This window comes from Narcine bancroftii, chromosome 8 (assembly GCF_036971445.1).
Source record: "Narcine bancroftii isolate sNarBan1 chromosome 8, sNarBan1.hap1, whole genome shotgun sequence".
Lineage (NCBI taxonomy): Eukaryota > Metazoa > Chordata > Chondrichthyes > Torpediniformes > Narcinidae > Narcine > Narcine bancroftii.
In genome coordinates, this window is record NC_091476.1 from 44,760,693 (window position 1) to 44,775,223 (window position 14,531).

At 46.1% G+C, this 14,531-nt stretch overlaps 1 protein-coding gene across 1 annotated transcript in view; it reads left to right on the top strand.

Moving 5' to 3' along the window:
- Positions 1-718: 718 nt before the first annotated feature.
- The window catches only part of fgf13a (fibroblast growth factor 13a), a 359,051-nt gene continuing 345,238 nt past the window's right edge, over positions 719-14,531 (top strand). Inside the window, exons 1-2 of the mRNA XM_069893547.1 lie at positions 719-857; positions 1,070-1,210. Coding sequence (XP_069749648.1) covers positions 1,162-1,210 — 49 coding nt within the window. The 5' untranslated portion in view covers positions 719-857; positions 1,070-1,161. The remainder of the gene's footprint in view (positions 858-1,069; positions 1,211-14,531) is intronic.

A 14,531-nucleotide genomic window follows, 5' to 3' on the forward strand; every position in this document is an offset into this window, starting at 1 on the left:
GCGTTGCAGGGACGACGCCGTGCCAGACGTGGCCCATTAAACCCCGCCCCTTGCCTTTTTTTGGGGGGCAAAACTTACGTCCCAATTGCAGAAAGGAAAGTGGGTGGGTGTTGTCCTGTCCTGGGACATTCCTGGCCCGGGAACACTCAGCACTTGGGAGGGCGTGAGACGAGCGTCTCCCGTACCTGTCGGTCCGCCCTCTTGCCGCGCCCGCGAACGAGGTGAAGGGCCGAAAGTGTTTGGGGGGAACTTCACATTTCAGGACTGAAACTAACTGGGCTTTTCGCACTTTGCAATGAACGCGCGATGTCTGTTTGAACTCATCCTTCCCAATGCAAACCCTGAACATGGCTGACAACTGCGGGCACCTCGATAAAAGAGCGATTCATACTAGAGCACACAGCACTAACACACGATCCCACAGAATCATGACGAGGTTCATAATCGACCCCGTGTGAAAATCATCTCCGAGCTCCTGGCTCAGAGAAATGATGCTGAAATGGTAAACATTCCACCAGCAATACCATCTGTTGAAGGAACAGCAGGCTTCTCACCCCGGTCCTTCGCCCAACCCCGAGAGGCTGAGCGCCCCCCCCTTCCCTTCTACTGGTAACCCCACATCATCTGTCGGGCTGCTGGTCTCTCTCTCTCTTTCTGTCTCCCCCCCCCCCCCCCACCTCCTCCTCCTTCCCCCCCCCCCACCTCCCGGGGCTCCCTCTCCCCCTCCCCTCCCCGTGTGGAGCGCGGCTGATCTCGCCGGCGAGTCGGTGCGTGCATTGCTCAGCCCGAGAGCGCGGCGTGTAGTGCGAGGACCAGTCCTCTCCCCATCACCAGCTGGCAGGACAAAGAGCGGTGAGGTGAGAGAAAGGGAGAATGAAAAACATGGCGCGGGGAGCATGACAGCAGGGTGAGCAGCCCCTGCGCTGGCTCTGAGAGACCCCGGGGGTGGTGGTGAGGTCGGGCGCTGGGCGTGGAGGACCCTTCGGGGCCGGGCGTGGGGGGATTCTGCCGGGCTGGGGCGGGCACCTTGTCATTCCTTGCTTTCCTCCCCCCCCCCCCCCCCCCCCAGGTGCAGCCGCCAAAAGCTCCCCGGCGGATCGCCAGCGCTCTCGGCCCCCACCGCCCCGCGCCTCCAGGAACCACGCATCCAAACTGGGATCTATGAGCGGGAAAGTGACCAAGCCAAAGGAAGAGAAAGATGCCGCCAAAGGTAAGGCCACCTCCGCGTCGCACCGTGCACGGTGCTCCCGGGAGAGGGGGGGGGGGGGGTTGGGGGGAGAGAGAGAGCGCGGTCCCTCCGGGGGGCTGAGCGAGGTGCCCCCGGACCACTGTGATGCTCACCCTCGCTGGCAGCTCGGGACTGCGAGCCAGCTGGGGACGGGGAGCGCTCTGGACCCCGGGAGCTGAGACATAAGCCGCTGGGATGATCTCCAGTTTGTCAGCACCCAGTGCCGGCGAAGCAAGCGCAGGCTCACCTGCGTCTTGCACTGAGGTAAGGAACCGGCGTCCCGTCTGCACTCGGTTAAGGCGCCTGTATCGACCTGTCTGGAGGAGAGAGGTCCCGGGATTTGAATGCCTTGGGCGACCAGGGCAGGGTATGCGCCGGGCAGAGCGGCGCCCTGGCTGGGACCTACACTGCAGCATCGGGGCCGATCTCCGCCGGGGACGGACTGCTCTTGCATTGGCGATCCGGGCTGGACGGGAGACGGTGCATTCGCAAGCCATGGGCCACTGCGAGGGGCGAAGGCTGTCTCTCGGGGCGGCTGTGTCCACGGCCGGGCAGGCGGCGCAGAAAGGTGAACACAGGGGCTGCCGGACATTTAACTGTTCCTGAGTTCAGAAGCAACTTTGTCTCGTCAGTGGCAATGTATTGGGGAAAAAACTCCGTGGGATATTGGTCTCTATTGACAGCCGCGTGCACGAGAGAGTGAGAGAGGACCCGCATCTTGCTCAGGACCTGTTGGAACCTGCCGTCAAATCCGATCGATCACACACCGTGTCCGGGTTGCCTTGTGGGCATTTCGGGGCTTTGTTGGAATTTGGGATTTCAGCGTCATCTCTGTTCTCTTCAGTGTAGGCGGGTGGCGATTTGTTGTTTGTGTACACTTAGTGAACTTTGCAGAATAGCCATGTTTATGTGAACAGTTTTATTTCCTGCACTCTCTCTCTCTCTACCAAGCCTACTTTCCCTAGATCAGTGATATAAATTGTACGTCTGGGAGAGTCAGTGTTGCTATTCATAGTCACCACCGTCCCTGGCGGCATTGTAAACTCGCCGTAAATATGATTTGGCCTGTCTTATTCCTGGGACTTTTGTCTGGATGATCACTTGCCACAATTCAAAGGCACTACAGACGGCGGACTATTTTTAGAAAGATAAAAATAAGGCTTCTCAGGCACTCGGTCATATTTAAGACTACTCGATGTGGATCGCACGGTGTGTACATCTTTCTTTTTCGTTGTCTTCCAAGCTTGTCCTTCCCCGCTTGCCTATCCCTCCATCTCTGTCTGTCTGTTAACTATTCACTGGTGATACGAACTGTGAAAATGATCTCAAATCTCCAGGACCAGAGGGAGCCGCAGTCAGTGCTGAGAATAGGATTTTGGAGCCCCGACCTCGCTCGTCTCTGGACAGCACCTTGACACTAAAGAGCTGCGTTTCGTAACAGCTGGGAGAAGACTCCTGATGTTGAGGGAACCCGTGCTGGGAGAGACCCCTGGGTGAGGGGTGGGGAGGGGGGTGAAGTCAGTACTTCGGACTGAAATGAGAAGAAACTTCAGAGCTTTCCGCCACCGAAAATTGTTGAGGCCTATTTGTTAGAGGGAGTTGAATGTGTTCCGAATGGCTGAAGGAATCCGGGGGAGAGAAGACAAGAACAGGGTACTGAGGTCACATCATAGCCATGAATGGTACAGCAAGATGAAAGGGCTGAATGGCCTAGTTTCTAAGATTCCATCAATTTCTCCTTCAAGTGGAACTTGGAGATCTGCGCTGTGATTTCCGTTGAGACATGTTTTCAGTGGTCAGATGAAGATTCTCTCAGTAAATAACAGCAAAATGAGCCAGAGAAAGAGGGAATAGGTCCTGTTAATGTGATAATCGATATGGAGCAACAACAGTGAGAGGAAAGGAACGCCTATATTTCGAGGTGGAATCCTTCATCAAGCCTAAGAGTATGGAGGGGAGGTAGTTCAAGTTTTATTATTACGATTGCACAAGTACAACTTGACAAAACAGTGTTCTCTGGTCCTTGGTGGAAATCAGGCAGACATAACACACATACAGCCAAACAACACGTATTCATATATACAAATAAATAAATATTGTTTCGTAAATATGCAAGTCTTGGATGGTCACTGAACAGTTCCTTTAGTCCTTCAGCATTCTCACTGCTCGAGGCAAGAAGCTGTCCCTCAGCCTGCTGGTGCTGGCTGTCAAACTTCTGTATCTCTTTCCTGATGGGAGTAGTTGAAAGGTTCTGTGTGAGGGGTGTTGGCGTCTCCAGCGATTTTGCATGCTCTCTTTAGACAAGTCGATTGGTGGGTGGGGGATGGGGAGGACCCCAGTAATCCTCTCTGCCCACTCAGAGTCTTGTGGATTGACCTCTGATCCATTTTTCTACAGAAACAGTACCACACTGTGATGCAGCCAGCCAAACAATCTTGATAGAGCTCCTGAAGAAGGTTGGTGTGCTTGTGGCTGGTAGCCTTGGCTGCTTCAGTCTTCTCAGGAAGTGCAGTTACCATTGCATCTTCCTAACAAATGAGGAGATGTCTGTACACGATAGGTCACTAGTTAAGTGAACTCTTTTTTTCAATATTTTTATTGAAGTGTTCCACATCAAAAAATACACAATACATCAGAATACATATTAAAAGTCAAAAAATAGTACATTACACTGAGAGCAAACCAATTCATCCAAGGTACCCAGCATTCTCAGTTAAACAATTTATATTACAGTAATATTTTTATTATAAAAAGATCTAAACCCACTACCAAAGATAAGGCTGTTTGGCAAGGAGTGGAAAAAAGAATTCCTTATCAGTGATAAATTACTTTATTAGTCAACATTTTTGCATTCATATCAAGTCAGAGAGTCTGAAAATAATTAATAAAAGCTCCCCACAGTATTTGAAATTTTAAATTCAAATTGGAAATTGAGCATCTAATCTCTACATTTAAACATGACATGGTGTCACATACTCATTGGGTATGAGTAGGCGGAGCACTGTCCTTCCATCTGGGCAACACTACCTGCCTAGTCATTAATAGAAGTAAAAGCTACTATTTATTGAAGGAAGTCTTGCTTCTTTTGCACAACTGTCAGTTAACTATAGATAACCAAATATTCATTTTTCTCATCATTTACAGATTAGATGTTTTTTGAGATCTCAATTACATACATTTCCTATGAGCACTGATAAGAATTTAATAGATAAAACTTTTCATTTACAACCTTTTTATAATGGTTCAATGTCTAATATTTATGGCATGTTGTTGGGAATAAGAGAGGCTCCTTTAGATAAAATTAAAAAAGCCTGAGAACAGTTCCTACAGATTTTAATCTCTGAAGAAACTTGAATGTAATTTTCAAATTGGTTAATACCTCATCTTTATGTGCCCACCACTCTCTCCTACAATTTAAAGGAGTCCATAGAGCTCTCGTCCAAAGTCTAATTATCTCATTTTCATGTGGATGTATCTCCTCGCTGTGGTAGATGCAACAATGCAGATGCTTCATTAATTCATATGTTTTGGACATACCGGAGCCTTGAGAAATACTGGAATAAGTATTTCAAGCTTTTTCTGTGCTTTGAAAAGTTAATTTCAAGTCTTATCCTTTAACTGCCTTGTTTGGTATTGTTGGAGAGAGTGGCATAACTCTAATGGCATTTGATTTGTATATATTAGCTTTTACTTCTCTTATGGCTCGGTGGGCAGTGTTGCTCAGATGGAAGAACGTTAAGTGAGCTCTAAGGAATTTGATGATCTCCACTGCAGAAAGTGGCTAGGAAATGAGGACAGTGTGGCAGAAGCTGGACAGCAACCAGAGGATGATGGACAGATGGAGAAACGACTGAAAACTGAAGTATGACTCACAGAAAGGCAAGATCTGATTAAGGATAGTCAGCAAGGGTTTGGATGTGGGAGATCTTGTCTCACAATTTAAATGGGTTTTTGAGGAAAAGAGCATTGATGTGGGCCAGGTGGTGGACTGTCTCTGAGACCAAAGCCTTTGATAAGGTCCTGCATGGCAGGATGGTCCAGAAGGGGATAATACCTGGGACCCAGAGTGAGAGAGCAAATTAGATACAACATTAGCAAGGTGGTAGGGGACAGCTGTTGGCAGGGCAGAATACAAACTTCTGGAGGGACTCTGCAGGTCAGGAGGCATCCACAGAGGGATGTGGAGGATCAGTGTTTTGAGTCAAAACCATTCTTCAGGATATGCCTCTCCGGCCTGCTGAGTTCTTCCTGCAATTCATTCTTTGCTCTGGATTCCAGCACCTGCCCTCTCCGTTGTCTCTGGTGGTAGGGGTGGGGGTTCTTTTCAGATCAGAGGCCTGTGACCAGTGGTGTGCTGAAAGCATTAGTTCTGGGTTCATTATTGTTTGTCACCTGTGTCAATTAATTATTGTTCATTATTGTTTGAATCCTGTGTCAATTAATTAAGGTGGCATGATCAGTAAATTTATGGCTAACAGCAACTTTGATGATTCAGTGGACAGTGAAGAAAGTTATCTAAGGTTACAATAAAATAAATTAATAATGGGAGATGGAATTTAACTCCAACAATTCAAAGTGATACATTTTGAGAAGTTAAACCAGGGCAGGACACATACAGTGAATGACAGGGTTCCAGAAAATATTGTGGAACAGCAAGACATTGGGGCATACCTATATAGATTATGGTCCAATGTCATGCTGTTCAACAACACCACACTCTTCTTCTTTGGCTTGGCTTCGCGGACGAAGATTTATGGAGGGGGTAAAAGTCCACGTCAGCTGCAGCACTCGATTGTGGCTGACAAGTCCGATGGGGGACAGGCAGACACGGTTGCAGGGGAAAATTGGTTGGTTGGGGTTGGGTGTAGGGTTTTTCCTCCTTTGTCTTTTGTCAGTGAGGTGGGCTCTGTGGTCTTCTTCAAAGGAAGTCGCTGCCCGCCGAACTGTGAGGCACCAAGATGCACGGTTTGAGGCGATATCAGCCCACTGGCGGTGGTCAATGTGGCAGGCACCAAGAGATTTCTTTAGGCAGTCCTTGTACCTCTTCTTTGGTGCACCTCTGTCACGGTGGCCAGTGGAGAGCTCGCCATAAAACACGATCTTGGGAAGGCAATGGTCCTCCATTCTGGAGACGTGACCCACCCAGCGCAGCTGGATCTTCATCAGCGTGGACTTGATGCTGTCGGCCTCTGCCATCTCCACTGATCCACCTCTATACCTCTGTCCAGGTCATTTTTAAAAATCACAATGAGAAGGGGCCCCAGAACAGATACCCATGGAATGCCTCTAGTCACTGACCTCCAGACAGAATACATTTAATCTATTACTACTCTCTGCTTTCTGCAGGCAAGCCATGGTTTCATGGATACATGTCTCGTGACTTTCTGAATGAACCTATTATGGGAGACCTTGTCAAATGCCTTACAAAAATAAAAATACATCTCATCTATCATCTTAACTTCATCAATTTGTTTTGACACCTCAAAGACCTCAGCTAGGCTCGTGAGGCATGAACTGCCCCTCACAAAGCAATGCTGACTATCTCTGAGAAGACTATGCTTCTCGAACTGCTCATAAATCCTGTTAAATTTTGTCTGATTATGCTCCCATGAAGTGCTTTAGGATATTTTCCTGTTCTGTAATTAAAAGTAATTGTTGTTGAATATAATTTCACAATTAAAGGATTGAAATAGATAGGCAATAATCTAAAACAGTGATGTGTTTAATGCTCATATCTAAAATATTTCAGTTCCTCAAGCTATTCTGCTTTGATTTGGTTTGAACTATTGAAGCTGTCCAGTTATCAAATCACACAATGCATTCTGCATCTCACTGAAGGAAAATCTATTCAGTGAGTCCAATTTCCTCAAAGCCCTGCATATTTTTCTAATTCCAGTTTATAACCAATTCTCTCTTAAACTCCTGTCAGAGAACTCCAGGTCCAGTAACTCCCAGAGAAGGATTTTCTTCCTATCTACATTGTATCTTTTGCCCAAGATTTTAAACCTAATCCTTGATCCAGATGCCAATGGAACCTTCATGTCCATAACACACTCCATATTCAACTTGTGATAAGAGTCATTGAGTTTTACAACATGAAAGCGGGCCCTTCATCCCATCTTGTCCATGCTGGCCATTTGCCTTGGTCAACCCATACCCCTTTAAACCTTCCCTTCCCCTGAACCTGGTTGAAATATCTCTTGAATGTAATAATTATCCCTGCCTTTGCCACCTCCTCTGGCAATTCATTCTGCATACCTATCGCCCTCTGGGTGAAGAAATTTCCCTATTAAATCTTTCCTCTCTCACCTCTGCCCTCTAGTTTTACACTCATGTACTTTGGGAGAAAACGTTGATGACTATCGACCTTGTTTATGCCTCATGATTTTATAAACCTCAATTAGCCTCTATGCTCGAGGTAAAAGAGCCCCTGTCTCACCTTTTATTCAAGCTTCCCACTCCCATCAACATTCTTGTGAATCCTTTCTGCACCCTTTCCAATTTAGTAAGATCTTTGCTATCGTGGGGTGTCCAGAACTGTGCACAATATACCAGTGCAGTCTCACCAATGACATGTACATCATGATCCCAATGCCCTGACTGATGAAAACGAGTGTGCCAAACACCATCATCCTCCCACCCCCAAAACCTACCTGTGTTGTGGTCTAAACAAACGTGGTTCGCATAGTTTCCATGCTGTACTCTATGACTCAATTTAATAAATATCTTAATCTAAAATGCTTAAGTAACAACTCTCTCAACATGCCATTGATGTTCGATTATTTTTAAGGGTCTTGTGAACATCCCTGTCATAGATGGACGACTAATGATGTTACTTGTGTGTGCCCCTAACTACTTGAGGACCCATGGGGTTTATCATCTGTCTGACAGTTGCCAGATTTTTATTTCCACTTCAGTATGATGGGTCTTGATTTTACATTTCAAAGGGTTATTAATGCAGGTTTTTGAAAAACTGTTCAGCAGCATGTAGTCATTGTAAATCTGCCAGTTTTTAGTGGGAGGGGGAGTGAGAGCAGGCTCCATGACTCAGAAATACGCAAGTGTGGAGGAGCGTTCTGGAGCAGTGATGAGATTGCCAACAATTGTGACCTTACAGGTGAAGCAAAGAATTCTCCCATCCATTGAGTTCCAACAACTTCAAAAATGAGGAAAACGCTAACATCTCCCTTTAGGGGAGGGGCTAGAAATCTTGTCAAACTTTGTCTGTATCAAATTGCCAACCAGTGAGTAGGTTCTCCTCGTGTGGTGCTGCTGGGGGACTTCAGGTCAGGTAGCATCCTTGGATAGAAGCGTTCAGTCAACCATTTCGAGTCGGGATCCTTTATTGAGGCTAAAAGAGTTCTGACCCGAAATGTTGACTGTCCATTTCTATCCATGGACAGTCTCTGACCCGCTGAGTTCCTCCAGCAGCTCCTTGTTTGTTGAAGATTCCAACTTCTCCAGATTCTGTGTTTCCCTGATGTTGTGTTGTACTTACAATGGTTCTTCATCTGTGCCAAAGGCATTGGAAACAGAGGGTGCTTCTGATGGAAATGGGGGAGGGGCAGGGACGATTCGGGGGCAAGGTGCAGGCAATGAAGAGAGATGATATCTGGGTGAAAAGGAAGGATTGCATGGGGGCCATTAGCAATCTTCTCAGACCTTCTCATCAGAGTTTGTTTCTCATTTAGAAATCAGAAGTGAAATCATGTGATGTTTAAAAGGTTGGCCACCTGAAGATGGTGCTTTCAGCGCAAGTGCCTTAGTGTGTGGGAGCAGATTGAGGGATGAGATTGCAATAGAGCCAGAAGGATGAGAGTGAAACTCTGCAGACAGCCTCGTATGACGTGCTATGCCGATTCTCGAGGGTTGCTGTACCGAGGATATGATGTGCAGATTTTTGAGGGTAAGGTGAGGAAGTGCTGTGCAAATTCCCAAGGGGAGCTGCACTATGTACTAAGGGCACGATATACAGATTCTTGAGGGAAGGTGTACTGAGGATGATATGGGATATTCTGTTGAGATAGAAGTAATAGTTGCCTTTGAAATGCCCAGGGCAAATGGCAGGGCCTTGAAATTCGAGTCAACCCAGGAAACTCTTTACACAGAAGGGGGCAAACCTGCCATCCTGCACACATTGTTTTATTCACCTCTTTGGGATCTTGGCATCGTTGGCAAAGCCAGCATTTAGCTCCCATCCCTGATTGGCTGTGAAGTGATGGTGGTGAGGTGCAGTCCCCCTGGTGAGCGAGGTGTTGGGGAGGGAGGTTAGACTTGTTGATGTATTTTCATGTCAGACGGTCTATAACGGAGGGGAGCCAGTGGGCGGTGGTGATCCCCTGCACCCTCTGTTCATTTATGTGGCAGATGTTGCAGTCAGGAGATGCTGTTGTTGTATCCATGGACAAATAGCTGCCATGTAATTGATCCCCAATGCAGCGGTGGTGGGAATAAGTGTCCACATTTACAATAAACAATTGACACAGTTTGGTGCTGATAGGGACGGATTAAGGCCAACTGATGCCCTAAGCACAGCCCAACAATGGATCCCCCTCGACCCTTCCATTGTCTAACTGACAAGACATTAAGACTCGATAAGTGCTGAATGTGAAATAATAGATGAATAATTCAGTTTTCTTCCAGGCCAGACCCCACATCTATATCAAATATAATCTGTATATATGTTTTATTTTCATTCATAGTGGGGGCCCTAGTTCAGCTGCACCATGGTAAATCCAGCACTGGAAAAAAACTGTGTTTTTCCCCTTCCCCTGATGCCCTAAGCACGTGCTTATTTTGCTTAATGGTTAATCCAGGCCTGGGTACTGAACGAGCATCTGCTCAGGGACAGTGTTTAAGCAGTGATTTTCCATCTTGACAAAACACGATCTGTGGAGAATGGTGTGACAATTTTATGTCTGCACTGGGCTCCTAGAGTAAAGATCGCTGTGGTAAAATCCTGAAAGTCCCATTTCATTGGATAGGTGATTCTTCAAAAGTAATGTCTGGAAATTTACTTCAAAGTAAACACCAAGGGATCCACACAATCTGACAAACTTCCCAACCAGCAGAGTGTAAAATGGGGGACTGTCAACTTCTGTGCTTGCGACGTTCCCAGCAATGAATGTTAGTTCTGCTTCACCTACAATTGTCCAATGCTCAAAAGCATCCCCAATTTAAAACTTCAAACTTGTATTAATTGTAACTTAATGAAGAACATGCTCCCTGTCCTAGGCTGGGTACAGGTCAGTGGAACTAGGCAGAATAATAGTTTGGCATAGACTAGAAGGGCTGAATGGCCTGTTTTGTATGTGGTGATGTTCTATGGTTCTATGCTATATTCCAGAGACAGACACAGGGACAAATTAGAGAGTGAAATACCAATTTTGCACTGAGGGTGAGGTGCTTTGTTAAAGGTTTCACATGTTGCTCAAGATGTTGCTTCTGCCACCTTCACTCTCTGGATGTTCCCTGGAATATAGATAGTCGACCAGCATCACTGGAATAGAGTAGTTGATGAAGACACTGCTTTTCATGAATCAACCACCGCATTAATGATGTTGTACAAGGGCAACCACATTTGCCAACACACAGATGTAGGAGCTTTACTCCCTCAAACTGCTGTCACTTTTTCAGAGACATCAGAGTTAATTCATGCTCTAATTCTATTTAACCACATTCATCATATCCTTTAATATGTTTGGGTGAAAGGAACCTATCATTCTCAGGTTTACAATTAATAACCGATCTTCCATTCATCACTGTTTATGAAAGGGAGTTCTAAACTTTTACCACCCTCCATGCATCAATAACCCTATGGAAGGACACAAGGTATGAGGTCCAAGTTCAAATTTATTGTTAGAGTAGATGCACAACATCACATACAATCCTAAAACTTTTTTTCTGCACGCCTTGCAGAACTTCAACATATCAGTTATTCAACAAATTGTACTCAAGCTGTGTGTACAAAAGAGAAATGCAGGAAAATAAATATTCAGTAATAAATAATGTGCAAAGTTAGAGGCTTTAAATGAGTCTCTGATTGAGTTTGCTGTTGAGGAGTCTGATGGTGGAGGGGGAGCAGCTGTTCCTGAACCTGAAGGTGCGAGTCTTGTATCACCTAAACCTCTTTCCTGATGGCAGCAACGAGAACAGAGCGTGTCCTGGGTGGTGTGGATCCTTGATGTTTGCTGTTGTTCTCAGACAACAGCATTCTGTGGAGATGTTCTTGATTGTGGGGAGAGTATTGCCATGATGTACTGGGCTGCATCTATTACTTTTTGCACAGGGTTGGCACCAGAATGAGTGTAAGGGGGGTGGGGGGGGGGGGGTATTAGGGTAACCGGGGGTACAGTCCATCAGTCGTAAACTCACTCAGCGGGGGGAGGGGGGTGGTTGCTGGTGGTGGCCTACCTGCAAAACAGATGTAAACCTCGTCTGTCCCTCTGACACTGCAGCCGAAAGTGCTGCTGTTATTGCATGGAGAGTCAAGCTAGACACTAGTGACGTGACCAGGGGGAGGTCTGACGACGAGTGATGGCTGCGAGCATATGGGGGCACAGCACCTCACAAAGGTGGGGCCATGCCCACGAATGCCCCCCCCCCCTTGGTGCTGACCCTGCTTTTGGAGGACTTTCCACCCAGAGGTATTGGTGCCTCCATACCAGGCCGTGATGCAGATGGTCAACACACTTTTTACATCATATCGGTAAACATTTGCCAAGTTTTCCAATGTCATACCAAATCTCTGCAAACTCCTGAGAGAGTAGAGGCACTGACATTTTTAAAATTTCTTTTTAGGAAATTTAAATTAAAAAATTTAAATTAAGGAAAACATAAAAATTTAAAATATGACATCAAAATTGTTGGTGCCATTAATTATGAGGAGGGTGATCACATGCAACAGATTGATATATGATACATATGTCTTCACAATGACATTAGTATGTTGAGGTCAGCACCTGCAGTGAGTGCATGTGAAAGCATGCTTGGACTGACAGGAAATCACAAAAATGGGTTGCATCTATGCGATAGGAAAATTTTCATGATCACAGCCCAAAATCCATAAAATAGATCCAAAGGTGGTCAGAAAGCAAAACCTTCATACACCTCCTAAAGTTTGAGTGTGAGATTGTTGTTAATACATCATTCAGCCAAGTTTTCAATCTCCCTCTTGTATGCTGAGAAATCACCCCTTTATATACAGCCCACCACCGTCGTATCCTTATATACAGCCCACCACCGTCGTATCCTTATAAACAGCCCACCACTGTCGTATCGTTATATACAGCCCACCACCGTCGTATCCTTATATACAGCCCACCACTGCTGTATCGTTATATACAGCCCACCACCGTCGTATCCCTACATACAGCCCACCACTGCCGTATCCCTACATACAGCCCACCACCGCCATATCCCTACATACAGCCCACCACCGCCGTATCCCTACATACAGCCCACCACCGCCGTATCCCTACATACAGCCCACCACCGCCGTATCCCTACATACAGCCCACCACTGCCGTATCCCTACATACAGCCCACCACTGCCGTATCCCTACATACAGCCCACCACTACCGTATCCCTACATACAGCCCACCACTGCCGTATCGTCAGCAAACTTGTACATGATGTTATTGTCATACTGAGTCACACAATCATAGGTGTCAAGTGAGTAGAGCAGGAGGGTAAGTACACACCCCAGTGGTGCTTCGGTGCTGATGGAGATTATGAAGGAAATGTTCTTGCCAACTTGATGATAATCTTTACCAAATGCTTTACCAAGACTCCCATCCTCATTATCAAGCTCCTCTCGAGAAAGTCTGCTGATTTACTGACATCTGCCAATCTGCAAACTCCCATTAATAACTGGGTTTTGTGGGGTTAAAATAGACTATTAAACCCATCTCTGCCCGTACCATTTGAGTAAAGCTATATTGCAGATTTTGTCTTTACAAAATGGTGTTTTTCTATTTCCTAATGCCATAGGGGACTACTTGTGCCATCGTCTATTCTAACTCACAGCACAATCTCATTGGTCCTATTGGTTCACATTTCCCTGCAACCCCTTCTCCCTCACAAACCCATCAACTCCAGCCTCCCCTCTCTAATTCTCCCATCACCCATCCATCCACCACCACCAGGCAATTTATTGTGGCTAAATATCCCACATGGTGATGATAAGAGTTCATTGTCATCTACAGAAGTACTTCACTGCTTTCTGTAAAGAGTTTGCCCATTTTTCTTGCGTCTGTGAGGGTTTTCTCCAGGTGCTCTGGTTTCCTCTCACCTTTCTAAAATGTAAAGGGTTGTCAACTAATTTGGGAGTAATTGGACAGCACAGGATTAAATGGCTGGATTTAACTTCTACTGTGGTGTAAATTAAAATTTTAAAGTTTCAAATTTAAAAATCTTAAATATAAAGAAATGTCAAAATTTACTTATTGATCAATGAAAATAATCACCCGGTGTTGCAGAAACTGTCAGTGATGGTGGAATGCATCAATCATTTCCATGTTGTGTCCACAATCTGTGATGAGAAGCCATGGTCATCTGACCCAGTTTTGTGACTATGAACCTGGATACATGCTCCATATGTTCCTCACCAAACTTCAACATCCTACCCAATGATCACCACCATGGCAGCAATGTTTCTGTGGTCTATGCAGTCACATGTTGGAGTCGAGTCAAGGCTCATCCCACTCCAGAGACCTGAGCACAATCTCCAAGCTGGCTCTCCAGTAAAGGACTGAGGGAGCTGATGAACTGAAGGGGTCCTTGTTCAGGTGATCCTAGCTGATCCATCCTCGAGCCAGAGGTGAACTGGTAAAACGATGAACATAAAGTCCCATCAGGTGAACTGAAGCCATGAAAGATGTGATTTACAAAAAAAAAACCACCTTTCATCGCAGCACAGCGGGGAGTGCTATTGCAGTCATGATTTGAATGGTGGAGCAGACACAATCGACGGAATGGTCTAATTCTACTCCTACGTCTAATGGTATCATGCACACATTTCCTGCAACTTGAGTTCAATCCTGATCTGTGGAACTGTCTGTGTGGAATTCGCATGCTCTATCTGTGCCCGTATGGGGTTCCCCAGCACTCCATCCCAGCCTTGGGCACTGTCTACACAGAGTTTACACATTCTCCCTGTGGTGTTCCCCAGGTGGTCTGGTTTCATCTCACATCCCCACGATGCATGAGCTGTGGGATATTTAGCCACAATAAATTGCCTGGTGGTGGTGGATGGATGGGTGATAGGAGAATTAGAGAGGGAGGCTGGAGTTAATGGGTTTG